We start from the raw sequence: 19,096 nt of genomic DNA, 5'->3' as shown, positions 1-19,096 counted from the left end.
CTTCCGCCTGAAGAAAGGACATGTCCTTTCTTTTCTCCGCTAGCAGCAGCTCGCCGCTAGCGGAGAACAGAAGCCCGGCGGTCTCCATAGACCACCATTATAAGGGGAGGTTTTGGACGCGAAATCCGCTGTCAAAAACCTCCCCTTATACTCACGTGTGAACTAGCCCTTAGGGAGAGACCACCTTGTAGGTGTGTGGAGTCTTACAAAGCCCTTTTCGCTCCACTGTGGGGGATTATGGGAAGAATATGCAAATATGTTTCCCAAGATGTAAATAGGGAAACACTGCCTCTGTATGCTGCCCTCTATGGGAAGTTCCCTTTAACATCATGCCGACTTTACAACAAGCTTTTATTGCAATGATGCGGGATTTTGCCAAGTCAGTATCATCCCAGCTGTGGACAGCACTGGAAGAAGGCTTTGTAGCGTGCCAAAACAAGTGTCGGGTGGGCAGCCCGCTCGCATTGATCCTGTCACCTGGCCCTTACTACACCATGGGTAAGACAAGACCTTTATCCATTATGGGTTTTACAGCTGACAGCTTATGGTCTCCCACTTTGCATAGATACTGTACACACAATACCTCCAGGGCTAGATATCCTTTGGATATAGCTGAGAGTGGCTAGATATATATCGCATACTTCCCTTTACTATGACAATTATCTATGGCAATAAGCTAACTCTGGCATAGGGGGGCTAGGCTGTTTTGCTTCTATTAGTTGCATATGTGAGGGGAAAATATCTGTGTAAAGAGAGAGATTAGTATTCCACCATCTTGTCTGCGTATATTCCATATTGCTTTTACTAACGTCTTGTCTATGTCATGCAGCTACTGTGAGAGACTTGCAATTGTGCTTTCTTATCATATTTAGAAGAAAAGGTTGGAATGTTCCTAAGTATATGATGTTCCATAACAAGACACATGATGTTCACAAGTCAGTTCTAATCTCTTGTTTTGTGTAGCATCCGCTAGCGTGAAACCTGGAAGGTCATGGCATCCATTTTGGCAGACTGTGCTAGTCTGATTAGAAACTAAAATGGATGACCCTGACAACCATGTGTTAACTCATGTATTGCTTATGCACGTATTTATCATTTGTAAATGCCCATTTTGTACTCTGACCAATGATAATTCATATTTCTATGTGATGTAGTTTGTTATGCCTAAATTATCACAGCCATTATTACTCTATAAAAGCTAAGTAATCCTATTAATATTATAAATGTGAAATGTTTGTGGGTTTGTGACTTTGGATGTTCGGCGGTCAATCACGCAAAAACCGCTCCACCAATTTGGCTGAAATTTTCCACAAACATAGTCACTATACTCGATTGCGCAATAGGCTACTTTTCGTCACAATAGCGCACATACGTTTTTCCCAGGACCCCCACAAAACCCAAACTCACATCACTATCTCTGCAATCTCAACACTTTGGACCATAGCAAGCCACAAAATTCATATTACCCTCTACAGCAGAGGTCAGCAACCCCTGGCACACGTGCCAAGAGTGGCACTCCTGCCATATTTCACTGGCACACCAGCAGCACAGGACCTGCAAGAGTTAAATGAAGTCCAAGTCTCTTCAGTGCTCTGCTAGAGCTGAGGCATAAGGACACTCCTCTTTGAGAGGGGTGCAGGAAACCCAGGGGGTGGAGCTTAATCACTCAGGTCTCTGCCTGCCTGCTATAGTGATAGCTCCTGCCATCTGCACCCTGCAAACGTTCCCGAGGAGGAGAGGAAGCTGCTAGCAAACTGAAAGTAAGAAACACATAGCTACCTTCCTTTAGTTCCTATTCTCATTAATGTCAGGCATTTGGGGTTATTAGTTTAGTGTTAGTAACCCCATGTGCCTCACATTAATAGGAATAAACCCCATCATGTCCCTCATATTAACCCCTGTGTGCCTCACATTAATAGGAATAAACCCCATCATGTCCCTCATATTAACCCCTGTGTGCCTCATATTAATAGGAATAGACCCCATCATGTCCCTCATATTAACCCCTGTGTACCCCATATAAAGGTTACTAATATGTGAGACATATGAAGGTACTAATAAAAGACCTCAATAATGAAGATACTTAATTATTACCTCCAAGTCTCTCACATATCAGTAACTAGAGATGAGTGAGTACTGTTCGGATCATCCGATCCGAACAGCACGCTCCATAGAAATTAATGGATGCACCTGGTACTTCCGCTTGGACGTAGCTGGCGCGCTTAACCCCCCGCGTGCCGGCTACATCCATTCATTTCTATGCGAGCATGCTGTTCAGATCGGCTGATCCGAACAGTACTCGCTCATCTCTATCAGTAACTGTAACATCTCTGCCTGTTCGGGCTTCTGCGCCACCCTCTGCTCGTGTGCTGCGGCGCAGGAGGTGTGTGCAGTTTGATAATCTGCTTAAAGTTTTTAGTCGCACTGTGTGAACTCAGCTCTAGTTCTGTGATTGCATTTGCACCACACCCGTCTTCTGCCTATGTTGCCTCTGTCCATTAAGTGGTTAATCTGGCCTTGCCCTGTGATTGACAGCTGCCTTTCTGTGAACTCCATGGGCGGGTTCTTCCTCCCTATTTAGCCTTGGTTCCCATTCACAACAGTGCTTGTTATTGCCGTGTGCATACCTGCTCTTACTGTCCCTGTTTTGCTTATACTATTATACTTGACCTTTGGCTTTCCTCATTGACTATTCTCTTGACTCCGATTTGGCACTGCATCGCTCTCCTGTTACCGAACCCTGGCTAGCTGACCTCCCTTTGTTGTTGTTCGTCTTGTCTGCGTTTTGTGTTTCACATATTCAGGGAGGGACTGTCCTCGTGGTTGTTGCCTATTACCTAGGATAGGGACTGGCAATAGGAAGGGAAAGCGGGGGGCTTCAGCTTAGGGCTCACTGTCTCTTGTGCCCCTCCCAGGGTTTAACAGTTCTGGGAATTGCTGTCGTAGCAATTCCCTTACAGTAACTCTTACACAGGGGTTAATGTGAGGGACATGATGGGGTTAATTGCTATTAATAAAAGGCACATGGAGTTACTAAACTGTCATGCACAGGGCCAAACTTTATGTTGCTTGCTCAAGAGTATCCTGTGCCCAAAACTTACATGTACTGGCGGAAAATAACAAATCATACAATGTCGTATATCGAAGTATATTAACCTGAAATACCTCTGTCCCAAAGTCACTATGTACAGTTTCTCACAACACCGTATAGCAGCTGAAATACAAATTACATTCAACACAAAAGTCTCATGTATTCTCCGAATTACAGCAACAACAAGATACACAGTTACATTTTATATCCCATACCTTATACACACTACTAAAACCTTACCCGCGCCTGTATTTACCCACTTCTACAATCACCGCAGACGAAGTCGCGGGTACCAGCTAGCATGTAATAAACTTTAGAGCACTTAGATATATATCTGGCTATGTGTCACTTTGTGTTCTCCCCGTACGGGCAACCATTTTGTTTTTAATTTGGAACCAACAGCATGTGCTCCCAGGGGTGTTCCCCCAACACATATTAATTTTTTGTATCAACTAGTATCTTTAGTTGTATACTTACCTTTGGCTCATGATTGCTTGCTGTGGTGACGTATTGTAAGTATCTCTGTTTGAGCTGACTGCTCATTGTATACAGTAGTATGGTTTATCCTGTGTGTTTTGTGTATGTTTTTAACAGTTTATAACTTAATAAAATTATAGTTTTATTGATATTTATGGCTTTTTGTGATATTATTTATCTTGAGTGTTCTACCCACCTGTTTTTTCCAGACCCGTATATTGTTGTTGTTATATGGTAGGACACGCTCTTGCTAGTGAGGGCCTTATTACTTGAGAGTGGCTATATATAGGTATATTAGATTTAACTGTCGTGGTGTGCTATCTTTGTGTTATATCCCCAATAATATAAGCAACATGTATTGTTTACAGCACAATGAACATCATAACAGGAGACAATGGAGAAAATGCAACTTTTATGTAATTCCAGCCCACTCAATTTTCCTAAAACATTGTGTGGGATATTAAATGGCACCATTGTAAAGTACAACTTGTTCCACAAAAGATAAGTTCTCAGATGGCTTCCTGAAGAGAAAAATAAAAAAAAATCATAGCTTTTGGAATGAAAATGGCTGTGGCGGGATGTGCTTAAAGCAGAAATCAGAGCTGCCAATTGTCCTCTTATCAAAGCAGAATTTTATTTTCTGAGCTGTTCACATTCTGAAGGGTAAATAAAACATTAGGTGGTGCCTTCTAAGGCTAAGGCCCTACGTTGCAGAAATGCAGCTTTTTTTGTTGCAGATTTTTTGCAACAACAAAAGCTGCGTTTCTGCAATGTGGGGCCTTAGTCTAAAAGTATCAGGCTCTCATTGTAATGTAATGTTAGGTCACTCCAAGCCACTCTTCTCTTTCCAACAGCTTTCCACTTTGGTAACAGAGGAGGTACCCCTCCCTATTACATCTAAGGCTGGGTTCACACCAGTGTTTGAACTATGTTCGGGGTTTCCATCCTCGAATCCACTTGAAAAACGCGGAGAGAAAAGTCCAGCAAGCAGGACTTTTCTTTCCAGATTTTTCGGGCAGAAACCTGCTTTTTAAGTGGATTAGCTTTCCATTTTTTTAGTCCCCAAGTGGATCAGAAGGTAGAATGTTAGTGTGAACCTAGTGTAAATACCATATTGCATAAAATCAATAAAGGTTTGCCAGATCATAAGTAATTTTTTTTATTTGTTCATTTGCTATCTGTTGAGAGATAGGCCCGGTTCCCACGGAGTAACGTGCCGCTCATTCTGACACGTAAACATGTGTCAGAGTGATCGCGTCAAAACAGAAACCCATTGACTTCAATGGGTTCTGTTTAACACGCGTAACACATTGAAATCAATGGGTTAAAAAGCCTCCCATTGATTTCAATGTGTAGCGCTCGCAAGACGGAACCCATTGAAGTCAATGGATTTCTGTTTTGATGCGGTCACTCTGACACATGTTTACGTATCAGAACGCGCGTATCACATTGAAAGCAATAGGTGGAAAAAAGTCTCCCATTGATTTCAGTAGGTAGCGCTCGTATGCCGGCAACCATTCAAGTCAATGGGAGCTGGTTTTTACGCGCTCACTATGAATGAGTTTTACGTTCAGAATGAGCGCAGCGTATACTCTGTGTGAAGGCTCCCATAAAAATCTGACTCCCATTGACTTCAATGCCATTTTTTACACGTGTAAAAAACGTGTGTAAAAAATGGCATTGAAGTCAATGGGAGTCAGATTTTTACACGTATATTTTTTACACGTGTATTTTGACAAAATCCGCTTGCGTTTATATCATGTGAAGGCAGCCTTAGGCTGTATTCACACAGAGTAACGCCAGGCGTTTTTTGTGTGGTTTTTGCACATAGCGCCGCGTTAACGCCGCGTAAACGCCACGTATACGCCGGTCAACACCACCGCAAAATAGCGCGGCGTTAACGCCGTGTATACGCCGCGTTAACGCGGCGCTACACGGTGTTAACGCGGCGCTATGTGCAAAAATAAGCACAAAAAACGCCAGCATTACTCAGTGTGAATACAGCCTTACTCCGTGGGAACGAGGCCATATGCTTGTCAGTGTTGTTCTGCAAAACAGGTTTGTTCATCTTTGCATTCGTCTTGTACACAATCTATAAATATGTAATCCTATTGTGTTTTCAGCTAGTTTTCAGACAGACTGCATTTCTGAGGTGTCACAGCTGCTTGAAGGTATGAACCAATTTTTGCAATAGCTGAGTTTTTTTTTTTGTATTAATGCTACAATGTGCACTGTAATTACAGACTTAATATTTTTTAGACTAATGCTCTATAATTTGGAATATATACCATTACTTGATATTTTGAGTCTATTTAGCAAGTCGTGATGAATAAATGTAAAATAATAGGCTTTAGCTGTAAATTCACAAAACAAAGCATTTTGATGTTGAAATATAGGGTAGAATAAAGCTGGAGACACCAGGGGAGGAATTGTAGTGGGCTAGCCTTTGCAAATATACTTGCTAGTAACCAAATGTGTTCTACAGATGCTACATACTGGGTGACATTTTAATAACTTTAAGGCTAGGGCATTGCAGTTCTTTCCGCAGCGCTTTGAAGAGAAAGTTCACGGAGTTTTCCTCCGCAGACTTTCTCTTAACATTATATCTACGGGAAAGCCGTTGCTGTTTCCGTAGATATAATTGACATACTGCGATTTTCAAAGCCGCAACGGCTTTGCAAATCGCAGCGTGTCCGCGCTGCAATCTTTTCTGCAAAGTGGGGATGGGATTTGCATGAATTCCATCCATTTTGCCAGCGCTGTACAACGCCGCGATTTTTCCCACAGCGTCTCCACTGTGGGCAAATCGCGGTGTTTCTGGCTTGTGGGGCCCCGGCCAAAGGGAGCCTGCACACGGAGTTTACACTCACTCTTTCTGAACGTAAAACTCGTTCAGAGTGAGCGGTGTAAAAAACAAATCCCATTGACTTGAAAGGGTGTCGGCATACGCACGCTCCCCATTGAATTTTACATTCAGAATGAGCGAACGTAAACTTCATGTGCAGGCTCCCTAAGGCTGAAGCCCGATGTTGTGAAAATGCCGCATTCTGGTTAATCCCATCCACACATTGCAAAAAAAAAAAAACCAAACAAATGTAGTGGAAACACTAGTATTTTCCACTTAAGTATAATTGGGGCAGAATGTCAGGAGAGGAAAACTGCTGCACTTCAATACATTGTTCCTTAGCCTTAGCCAAAATCCACTCGATTGATTTTGAGTGTTTTTTTTTTTTTTTTTGTTTGTTTGTTTTTTTGCTGCAGTGGCTTTCAAAAGATAAAGCAAAAATTCAGCAGTGTATGTGTAGTGCGTGTTCCCAGTCTGAGGCCCATTTTCATATGGTCAGAAATTGTTCATTGTTTTACATCAATGATATATTATTTATTTAGCTTGTATAGCGCAATCACATTACACAGCTTTTTTTTCCCACTTTTGTTCATGTGAATGTAGGCTTATTGTGTGAAAGTGGCCTAAGGCTAAATACAGGTATATATATAGGTTCCATTTTTTATCCTTTGCTGCAGTTCTTGTTCAGCTTTTTGTCAAAACCTGCTGGACAACTTCCTATAATGAGGTGATCAGTTTACCCATGGAAACAAGTCCTACTTTAGGTCATCAGGGATGAGGTTCTCTTCACTCCTGAGCTGGGGAATAAGTATTATATGATAGATCTCAGCATTCATAATTACTTAAATGTGGACCTGACATGATTCTCTGAACAGCCCAGGTGTTAAATAAGAGCTACAGGTCTGTATGTCTTAATGTACACTGAACTGGTTTGTAGTAATATTAATATATCAATGCATGCTGTCTTTTTTTTTTATTATATATATTCTTTTGTCTGGGTTTCCACAGGTTAGGCTAGGTATGGAGAATCAACGCTGGTGTGAACTCAGCCTGAAATGAGATGCTGTCAATATATGGCCTGGAAGTCTATTGATTTTCTATCTTCTCTCTCTTTCTTGGTATTTTGAGGGGCTTCCTAGAGAGCTAAAACAGTTTTCTATATATATTTTATCATATACCTGTGTTTGATCTGCTACCGTATCAGATGAATAGGATTTTTTTGTGGTCCCTGAGGTACACGTTGGACCAGGGCTATTGTATGTGTTTTGAACCCATTGTGAGGGGAACCTACCGATAGCACAATTGCTTCTTCCCTTTATTTGTTGGGTTATTGGTGCAGACTATGATTTTTCCAGCCTTCATAGGATATTTTAATAAGGAGTCATTAACAGTTATGTTTTAGATGGAATGAAATTCTTATGTTTCTGTGATTGTACAGATTATCACAGCCAAAGGCAGGGTCATATAGAGAAAGCAGGATCATATAAAGAAGAAAAGAGAGAAAAATCTGGATTCATACATATAGTATTTGTGGAAATGTATAAAGATTTTTGGTTTTATTGATAAAAACACTGGTGGTTTAGAATGGATGGAAATACACAGTCCAGTCATATTAATGTGACCATCGCCTACTTTTGACGTCAACGTTAAATAACCAATCGCAGAAGGCACGTGTCATCAGCCATCTCTGTGCACTCATCATTGTGGAAGGCACAATGGCTCAACACGAGTATGCATCTGCCCTTACGGACCATGTTCACCCCTACATGCGAATTGATTTTCCTCAGGATGATGGCATCTACCAGAAGGACAATGCGACGTGTCCTAAAGCTCACAGTGTATGTGCATGGTTTGAAGAGCATTAGGATGAGTTTACTGTACTCCCTTGGCCAGCAAATTCCCTGGACTTGAACCCAAGCTTGAATCTGTGGGACCACCTCGATCGGGTTGTTCGCACCATGGTTGTTCAACCGCGTAACCTAGCGCAGCTGGCCACAGCACTGGAGTCGGCATGGCTCAACATCCCAGTGAACATCATTACAACATCCCCTCTCTTCCTGCACGTCTCGCAGCGGTCTGCTCTGCAAAAGGTGGTTATTCTGGATTTTGACAGGTGGTCACATTAATGTGACTGGACTGTGTATATAGCTTAAAGGGAGTCTGTCAGCAGAAAATTTACATTGATCTACTCACAATACCTAGTAGGGTTTCTGACACTTTCAAATATGCCTTTGTTATATTCGACTACTTCTCAGGTCCTAAGAATTTTAGTGTTTTTAGGCTCCGTTTCCACGGAGGAACGTGCCGCGCATTCAGACACGTATACACAGGTCAGAGTGTGAGCGCTCAAAACAGATCCCATTCACTTCAATGTGTTCCGGCTCACATGCGCTACACATTGAAATCAAAGGGTTAAAAAGCCTCCCATTGATTTCAATGTGTAGTGCCCGTAAGCCGGCACACATTGAAGTGAATGGGATCTGTTTTGAGCACTCACACTCTGACACGTGTATACGTGTCTGAATGCGCGGCGCATTACTCCGTGGGAATGGAGCCTAAAACTGTGCTAATGAGGTGAAAAGGGCTCTAGAGGCGTTTACTTTGCTGTGGGGGCTTCTGTATGTTCTGTAGAGTAAACACCCCTAAAGCCCTTTTCAGGCAAAGACTCCACGTAGTGGGCTAAAGCAAAAATGCGATGTGGGAAAAGCTGCGGCAGAAACACATTGTGGTTTTTCCAGCAGCGCTTTTCACAGAAAGTCTGCAGAGGTTTCTTCTGTGGACCTATAGGGTATAATTGACATGCTGTGATTTACAAAACCACAATGGTTTTGTAAATCACAGCATGGTTTTATTATCATACAGGCCCAAAGCCTTATGGTAGAAGTAGCAGCCTGTTGCTGTATAGGCCCAAAGCCTGTGCTAGCAGTAACAGGCTATTACTACTACCACAGGCTTTGGGCCTATATTGTAATATCCCAGACCACGTGACATCTGGGATTTTACCATATAGGCCTGAAGCTGGCTAGGATTAACATCGGATCCCGGAGAGGTGAGTAAAGCTGTTTATTATTTTCTCTCACCTCCACTGGGGCTCTGATTATTATACTCGGGGGGTCTGAAAAGACTCCTGAGTATAATAATAGGGCAGTGGGATCGCGGCCTGGGCTCAGGCCTACTAACTACCGGCCTCCGCGACCTATAGTATAAGGTGACACGGGGGTCGGCAGTGAGCAGGCCCGGGGACAAACAAACATTAAGTTCTCATACTTACCGACCACGCGCTGCTGCTCCCGCTGCAGGCCACTGCTCATCTTCTCCCACGGCTGCTCCTGCTTCTCAGTGTAGGGGGCGCGATGACGCCGCCTGTGCTGAGAAGCAGTAAGACGTCATCGATATACGCCGGGTGCAGGCCTGAGCTAACGTGGCCACATCACCTGGCGTGTGTTGTAGCCGGGGAAGGGGGCCGGGACTGAAGCGGAGGCCCACTGCAGCGAGTCAATACGGTCGAGTCAATTACCGTATTGACTCGAGTGGTAATTTCACTGGTCCGCAGTAAAAGACATCTGTGGGAGGCCGCTGGAATAGCGCTGCTGCCGATAGATGGTTGGTGAGGCAGTGCTGTCTCCAGGGCCACCTTAAGATGTTTCCAAGGCAGAGAAGATGTTCTGGAAACATCTTGGGGCGGTCCTGGAGGCAGCGCTGCCTCACCACTCACCTATCGCTGCTCCAGCGGCCTCACACAGATGTCTTTCACTGCGGACCAGTCATGTGATATTGTCAATTACCGTATTGACGCGAGTAAGCCGAGGCACACTTTTTCAGCACAAAAAGCTTATACTCGAGTATATACGGTATTATTGTTTACGTGAATTCAGTATTTATTTTGCTCACTTTAACAATTTTCTGACACATTTTAGATAACTCTTTTGCTAAACTAAAAAGGATGGATGTTATCTGGATACTTCTTGGGCTGCTGTTGATACTCTCCAGTATGCAATATATGAAAATTCAGAAAATTGCAGCATTACTGCCCCCAGGACCAACTCCTCTGCCTTTTGTTGGAAATCTTTTTACAATAAAATTCCAGCTGAATCATTGGAAGTTAATGAAGGTAATGGTAGAAATGAAACCCTCTTTACTATAATTCTGTATATACATTTAATCAATATCTTGATTTGTTTTTATAGAAACTTTTTAAATAGTAAGAACACTAAAGGGGAATAATATTCTGGAAATTAATTTCAACATTCCAATAGATAAAGATATAAAGTGGAACCAAATAAGGCTGATGCTACATATTCCAGTCTTGATATATTTTGTGTTGGAGCGTTTTTCACTTCCTCATGCATTAGGACATCGACTAGGAACTGGCATAAATTTGAACTATAATTTAGGTCAGCTTCTGGTGTTGATCCTGGTTGAAGTAGTTGGGCAGAAGAAGCCATGGTCCCACTCACTAAAGTCCTATCTTAGGCCTGGTTTACATCTGCGTTCCTTAATCCGTTCAGTGAGTCCACATGAGGACCCCCGAACGGCCTACCGAACGCACTGGCAAGTGGTGAGCACTGAAAGCACATGAACCCTATAGACTATAATACGAGTCATGCGGACATGAAAGTAGATCGTAAAGTACTTTTCTCTCCGCATGTTCTGTACGGACACCGCGCGGAAAGCAACGGACCACATTCTAGTCTATGGGGTCAGCTTTCATAAGCTCACCGCTTGCCAGCAGAGATCAGTAGTCTATTTGGGGGGGGGGGGGGGAGGGGGAGTCCCCACGTAGACTCTCCGAACAGATTACTGAATGCAGATGTGAATCAGGCCTCACTTTTGGAAGTATTGCAAGAGCACTGTATGGCTAAGGCCCTATGCAGTGAATCGCTGGGAAAAAAACGCTGCAGAAAAGACCGCGGCATGATGGTTTTTTCCACAGTGTTTTTCACAGAAAATTTGCACAGTTCCTCTGTGTATTTTCTGCCTCTATTATACTTTTTCAGAAAACACCAGTGTTTCCGTAGAAATAATTGACTTGCTGTGTTTCGCAGCATTTCCATATCAGATTTTTTTCTGCAGTGTGTGAATGGGATTAGCCAGAATCCATCCCATCCACTTTGCAGTTAATGTAAAATGCTGTGGTTTTTGCAATTTGGGACCCTGGCCTAAGGTCTCAGTTTTGAAAAAAGAAATGTGAAACTTCTTACAACAGGAAATGGAGCTTGACGAATTTCCACCCACAGATTACAGACAAGATATAAAAAGACATTCACTTATAAAAATAAGTTAAGATGCTTATCAAATCAGGCAAATGGTCTATTACAGTATATGAATTAAAGGAGCCCAGTTTCAGACAATGTTATTGTTTGTATAATATAAAGTTATACAATTTTCCAATATACTTTCTGTATCAATCCATCATGTTTATTTAGATATCTGATTGCTGTCATTTAATCTGCCAGTGGATAAAAGTCAGTCATGTGCACATGGTTACCAGGCAGATATCGGATCGCTGTAATGATCCATGCGCCTGTGTGTTCATCACATGACCATGGGATCTTACACTAAATTCACACTGGAATTTTGTGGCAGACTCTGTTGCAAAAATTCAGCCTCCTTTTAATTTCAATGAGAGATTCATTTTGTTATGGCTGAAAAAAATCAGGTAGCAGAAAAAAAAAGAAGTGTATTGTCCAATCTTTAAGTGAATTCTGACCAAATCTCCCATTCAAGAGAATGGGAGTAGTTAATCTTTCTGCTGCCAAAGGGTAGATTTCCGTAGTGGATGTTTAGCACCTCACCTTCTTAACATGTATTGAATTGCTGGTCTCCCCTCTGGCTTGAGGACCAGCAAAGATCATGTGCAGGGTCTTTTACAGGTCCTTTAGATTTCTGCACAAAGCAGTATAAAACCCCTAGCCACACAAACTCTCCATTATATTATAATCCACCCTGGTAAATGGGGCATATATATATATATATATATATATATATATATATATATATATATATATATATATATATATATATATATATATATATACACTCACCGGCCACTTTATTAGGTACACCATGCTAGTAACGGGTTGGACCCCCTTTTGCCTTCAGAACTGCCTCAATTCTTCGTGGCATAGATTCAACAAGGTGCTGGAAGCATTCCTCAGAGATTTTGGTCCGTATTGACATGATGGCATCACACAGTTGCCGCAGATTTGTCGGCTGCACATCCATGATGCGAATCTCCCGTTCCACCACATCCCAAAGATGCTCTATTGGATTGAGATCTGGTGACTGTGGAGGCCATTGGAGTACAGTGAACTCATTGTCATGTTCAAGAAACCAGTCTGAGATGATTCCAGCTTTATGACATGGCGCATTATCCTGCTGAAAGTAGCCATCAGATGTTGGGTACATTGTGGTCATAAAGGGATGGACATGGTCAGCAACAATACTCAGGTAGGCTTTGGCGTTGCAACGATGCTCAATTGGTACCAAGGGGCCCAAAGAGTGCCAAGAAAATATTCCCCACACCATGACACCACCACCACCAGCCTGAACCGTTGATACAAGGATGGATCCATGCTTTCATGTTGTTGACGCCAAATTCTGACCCTACCATCCGAATGTCGCAGCAGAAATCGAGACTCATCAGACCAGGCAACGTTTTTCCAATCTTCAATTGTCCAATTTCGATGAGCTTGTGCAAATTGTAGCCTCAGTTTCCTGTTCTTAGCTGAAAGGAGTGGCACCCGGTGTGGTCTTCTGCTGCTGTAGCCCATCTGCCTCAAAGTTCGACGTACTGTGCGTTCAGAGGTGCTCTTCTGGCTACCTTGGTTGTAACGGGTGGCTATTTGAGTCACTGTTGCCTTTCTATCAGCTCGAACCAGTCTGGCCATTCTCCTCTGACCTCTGGCATCAACAACGCATTTCCGCCCACAGAACTGCCGCTCACTGGATGTTTTTTCTTTTTCGGACCATTCTCTGTAAACCCTAGAGATGGTTGTGCGTGAAAATCCCAGTAGATCAGCAGTTTCTGAAATACTCAGACCAGCCCTTCTGGCACCATCAACCATGCCACGTTCAAAGGCACTCAAATCACCTTTCTTCCCCATACTGATGCTCGGTTTGAACTGCAGGAGATTGTCTTGACCATGTCTACATGCCTAAATACACTGAGTTGCCGCCATGTGATTGGCTGATTAGAAATTAAGTGTTAACGAGCAGTTGGACAGGTGTACCTAATAAAGTGGCCGGTGAGTGTGTATATATATATATATATATATATATATATATATATTCTATCAAAACATGAGAAAAGAAAAATAGGAAAAGCAAAACTCAAATTCTTCCTTCTCCTGAAGCATCCTTAATAAAATGTCACTTTATTGCTGAGCTCCCCAAGAAATATATGTTGTGGCCAATGCACATGCAATGTGTATGACATGTTGTTCTATAGCAGGGACACTTTGGATCAAGGGTTATCTATTATATACTGTAAACAACGAAAAGGGGCACCCCCACTAGAAAAAATTATTAAAACTTAACCTTTATTGGTGGTTCATTAAAAATAGGTGCACAAACACAGAATACGGCCCCCCATGTATAAAGCAGCGGGTATATATGTGTGTAAAATTGCCCAGTCCCGAGTAGTGTTAGGTATTTACTTATTCCCCTCCCTATTCCACAACAAGGAGATTACTATAAGTAGTAAACAGAGTGTTTTTAGCCAAGATGTTTAAGCTAATTACCTAAGTATCCCTAGCACTGATACATGTATCACATAGGTGTTAATGACAACAGTCACAACTTGGATTTATCAGAGAATAAAGGAGGGTGTCACATTAGACTCGTTTATGAACCTACCACCTACTATTCATGACTAGGTCTGTCTTGCTGCAAACAGAGTAGGGCAATTAGATTATCACACCCACCACCCCAAACCCTAAGATGGAGAAGCAATCATATAAAAACATGAAATTGTTACCTGGATAAATTACTGTTTGTCAGGAGTTTTTTTTTTAATTATAATTATTTATAATTATTAATAATTTAATTATAATTATTTATTATATGTTTCTTTCAATTTATTTTCAGTTATCAAAGATTTATGGAAATATCATGACTATTTGGATTGGGCAAACCCCTTTGATTGTGCTGAATGGATTTGAAAGTATAAGAGATTGTCTAATCAGCAACGCAGAAAAAGTTTCAGAACGGCCTACAACACCCTACTTTAAGTACTATGCTGAAGAAAGAGGTAACTAGAATGTAAAAATGCATATATGTAAAATTAAAGGTTACATAATACGGTTAAGCACACACATTCCTGGTGTTACCCACTTCTTGCCACCACACTGCTTTTCCACCTCCTATTTACCAAGCCATTTCGACATTAGGACATGAAAAGATGTTGGAGGAGTGACATTTATCTCTTCCACTATCACTACCTATCGCTAGTACAGACACAACGGCTTTTAGCGACAGTGGAGATACCACCTTATCAGTGACCCTAGACTTGCCTGAGTCCACATACCTGATTGATCCTGCATAGAAGTGAGGCTGTCAGCGTATATAACTGTATAGGCTGACAGGCTGTATACATAGGCTGATAGCCTGTATAAAAAGGAATGCCAGAATCAATGTTTTGTTTTTTTATTTTGTTTTTTTATTTAGTCAATAAGTCATTGGCACCCCTGAATGGTGATGTTACAAAAGCTATCACATCCTGCAAAAAAAAAAAAAACAATACATCATAATGCCAACTCTCCAGAAAAATAAAAAACAAACAACCAAGACACCCAAAATGCCAGATCTTTAGGGCAAAACTTACTATGGATGGAAGGGAAATGTGTGAATAGTGTGAGCAATATCAGCATACAACGCGTATTTAGGTATTGTGAGGGAAAAGGCACTAGAAGTGACCACCCAGAATCCCCTCCAACCCTAGTAGCTACTGGGAAAATAGTGGGGAATTCGGTATACCTTATGTACTCTGATCAGCTTACATATTCACTTTTCAGCTTACATATTCACTGAGTATCTACTGTGCATTAAAATCCTCAAAAGCATATGCTCACTATGCCCCTTGTTAAATTCTTTGAGGGGTCCAGTTTTCAAAAAAATGACATGGCATGGCATCCAAAAACCAAACCTCTAAACTGTTCTCTAAAAGCCAAATAGCATTCCTTCCCTTCTGTGTCCTGCCGTGTACCCAAACAGCAGTTTATGCTCACATGTATGACACTGTTGTACTTGGGATACCTCACTCAATATCATGTGGGTATAAACTGCTGTTTGGGCACACACTCTGGCACAAGAGGGAAGCAACACTATTTGGTGTTTGGAGCACAGTTTTAAATTAGTTAAGTTTTGTGTGAGGACGCCATACACACTTTTTCAGAGACCCTGAAATATCAGTAAAGTGGAATCCCCTAGAGATTTATCTAGTGATGTAGTGAGCATTTTTACCCCCCCCCCATATGTTGCATTATTTATTTCCCAGAAGTGAATGTGCAGCTGATGGTGAATAGTGATGTTTCCAGAAATTCACAAATTCAGTGCACAATATGTTATGGTCATCTTGTGTCACAGACAATCACTCCAAATGCTGTTTTATGTGTGATAACCCTCTTTCCATAATTTGTAATAGCCTTTCTTAAGGATATTCCCACGTGTGAGTGAGAAAAAAAAATGCAGTTTTATTGTTTGAATCCCTTTAAAGAGGACCTTTCACTTCCTGGGGCACATGCAGTGTAATACACCGCTAGAAAGCTGACAGTGCCCTGCGCACTATCGTCTTTCACGTTCTGTGACCCTGGGGAAGAGCTATCGGTGCCGGTACTATAGCTCTTCACTGTCAGAAGGGCGTATCTGACAGTCAGTCATGAAAGCCCTTCTTCAGAGTAACGCCTATAGCACTGTACTGTGTGAGCGGTGAGGAACGCCTCCCTCCCCTCTTGATACTACTCGTCCATAGATGAGTACTGGGGGCGTTCCTCACCGCCATCACTGGGCGGTAAGGAATGCTTCCCCTCTCACAGTACAGAGCTATAGACCCTGCTGTGAGGAGGGGTGTTCCTGACTGACTGACTGTCAGAAACGCCCTTCTCATGGTGAAGAGCTACAGTATCGGCACCAATAGTTATTCTCTGGGGGCACAGAACAAAAATGTTTTGAAGTATTATATCAGATTTTTCTAGTGCACAAATAAACCAAACTTCTAGTCTTTAATGCAATATTCAAAATTATTGGGGGAAAATAGTAAGTTGCTCTGAGAGCATATAAATTCCATGTAAAATGTGTCTCAAAGATTATGGAACCAGAATACTGTGGATTCTTTTACTTATGCATTGAACAATCCATTTTGAACAATTCCATTATGGAGGTGTCCGTTAAACCCCCCCCTAAAAAAGCACACCTTTCACAGCAGACATTAACGGACACTAAGGGTAGATTCACCCTGTCTCCACTCAAGCCAGTCCAGAGGGTTTCCTACTTCTGCCCCGAGAAACTGGACAGGGGACGAAAACCGGGTCATCAGTTTTCAAACCCATTAACTTGAATGGGTTTGCAAAGTGACCGCCCGTGTGTGTCTTCTGCCTGTCCACCGCGAAACTGTTTTTCTTTAACCGGACACAAAGTCCTGCATGTCCGACTTTGTGTCCGGTTGAAAAAACTAGTTTTGCCGCAGAGGCGCAGAAGACGCACACGGGCGGTCACTTTGCAAACTGACCGCCGAGTTTCCATCCCTTGTCCAGTTTCCTGTGGCAGAAGACGAAAACCTGCCAGATTGGCTGAAGCAGAAATCGTGCACAGATGTGAACCTGCCCTAACTGATGTTAATGTGTCTGTTTTTTTTTAACTGATCCATTTAATGGATCAGTTAAAAAAAACAGACATTAGCATCATTATTGTCAGTTAGTGTAAGTTAGTGTTTTTGTTTTTTTTTATACTGTCCGTTTTTTTTTTGTTTTTTTTTTTGTTTCTTTCTGCTTTCTAAGCATGCACAGAAAAAAACGGACACTAAATAACGGACAGTAGCTGATGGCTATCAGTTATTGTCTGTTATAAGTCCGTTGCCCATAGACTTCAATGTTAAAATAATCCACAGTTGCTGTCCGGTTTTTCTAACGGACACAAAAGTCCTGCATGTAGTTTTTTTTGTCCGCTGGAAAAAAAAAAAAAACAGACTTCTGACGGTAAATCTCAAAGGGCACAAAATGCTACACTTTTATAAACACAATCTACACTTAGCATAAAATATAACTTTTAATTCCGTCAGCTAAAATAATGTAGCCAGGGCTAATTAAAACAAACAAACAACAAACACGTCAGCCAACACATTTAGGGTCACTCCCAATGTACTTTTTTTTTTTTTTTTTTTTTTGTCCCTAATGTTTGTTGACACAAATGTAATTAGATGATTGAGCACAGGGGAATAGTAAACATAATTTCTGGCAGGCACTAGTAAACACTACTTGGTAAGCTCCAAGGTTAGTAATCTAGCCAATGCTGTGACTGTATAGGATCATTATCCCCCATCCCCCTGCTCTGATATCATAAATATTGCCCTAGAGCCTCCGCTCCTCTGTACGGCTTATTGACACTTATGCACACTCGCGTACCTGCCTACTCTGATATACACTATGTACGGCTAGGTTTTACGCTAAGTGTGCATATTAGATGAAGGCTCTCACAACCTTCAAACACCTATGCACATTCGCTGTGTCCCTGCCTGTTTCGATATATACTACAGGCAGCTGGGTTCTCGCTAAATGCGCATTGTAAACTTAATCTCTCAACGCGTTTCGAAGCTTAACTTCTCATCAGGAGAGGATAGGATGTTCAAAAATAACAAAGATGTTGTTGCGGTTAAAACCGCATTTCCCGGTTCCCTGATGGTGGGAGCCGGTACAGAGTGTCAGACGCTGACTGCTGCAGCGCTGGGGTTTATATGGAGCCCTAACGCTCTTACGGATACGCCCACCCTACGTCATTCGGATCTTCACCAATCTGATCGCAGAGTGTCCGTGCGGAGGATACCTCCCCCTTCTGTGGGCGTGTTCATGTTTCCGAGGCGTCTGATTCAACAGCGCTGTTACTGTATACGGCAAAAGGAAACTAGAAGGTAAGTATGTTCTTGGTTGGCAACTGTATAGGAAGATTGAACTCTACAAAGATAATAGCTTCCTGCTATTAATAATATATACATTCGATGGGTAACAAGTCAGAAAAGCAGCGGTATGGTGCCATACTCTAATTAAAGGATGAGGGGATAGCGCAGCACATGCATTAATGTGAACGAAGTTCAAGCCACGTAACTACAAAAGACGTTTTAAGGATTAACCCTGTCCCAACCCTAAGAGCGTGGTATACTATAAATAGCTGCAAAACTAATTACCACAATAGATCCTATATCCATCTTTAATTCATCCTGACATATAGATCGATGACACTGTCAGTATACTAGGTCAAAAAATCTTAATGTCACAAATAGTAGAGTCTCATCTGAGTCTGCTGTCTGTTCTTTATTTCAAATGAATGGAGCAAAGGATATTTGATCATTAAGACCTTTAGGTCTTACACATTGAAACTTAAAGATCCACCTCGCCTCATGTTGTAAAAGGAGGCGATCCCAGTCCCCTCCCCTTGTGGGTTCAGGTACATTCTCAATGCCCTGGAATCTCAAA

At 42.0% G+C, this 19,096-nt stretch overlaps 1 protein-coding gene across 1 annotated transcript in view; it reads left to right on the top strand.

Annotated features, from left to right (window-relative positions):
• The first annotated feature begins 10,356 nt into the window (after positions 1-10,356).
• Positions 10,357-19,096, top strand: part of LOC142196703 (cytochrome P450 2J2-like) — a 46,154-nt gene continuing 37,414 nt past the window's right edge. The window contains exons 1-2 of the mRNA XM_075266681.1: positions 10,357-10,524; positions 14,502-14,664. Of these exons, the coding sequence (XP_075122782.1) occupies positions 10,357-10,524; positions 14,502-14,664 (331 nt within the window). The remainder of the gene's footprint in view (positions 10,525-14,501; positions 14,665-19,096) is intronic.

Source organism: Leptodactylus fuscus, chromosome 3 (genome assembly GCF_031893055.1).
Source record: "Leptodactylus fuscus isolate aLepFus1 chromosome 3, aLepFus1.hap2, whole genome shotgun sequence".
NCBI lineage: Eukaryota > Metazoa > Chordata > Amphibia > Anura > Leptodactylidae > Leptodactylus > Leptodactylus fuscus.
Note: the sequence above shows the minus strand (reverse complement) of the source record. Positions and strands in the feature narration are given on the sequence as shown.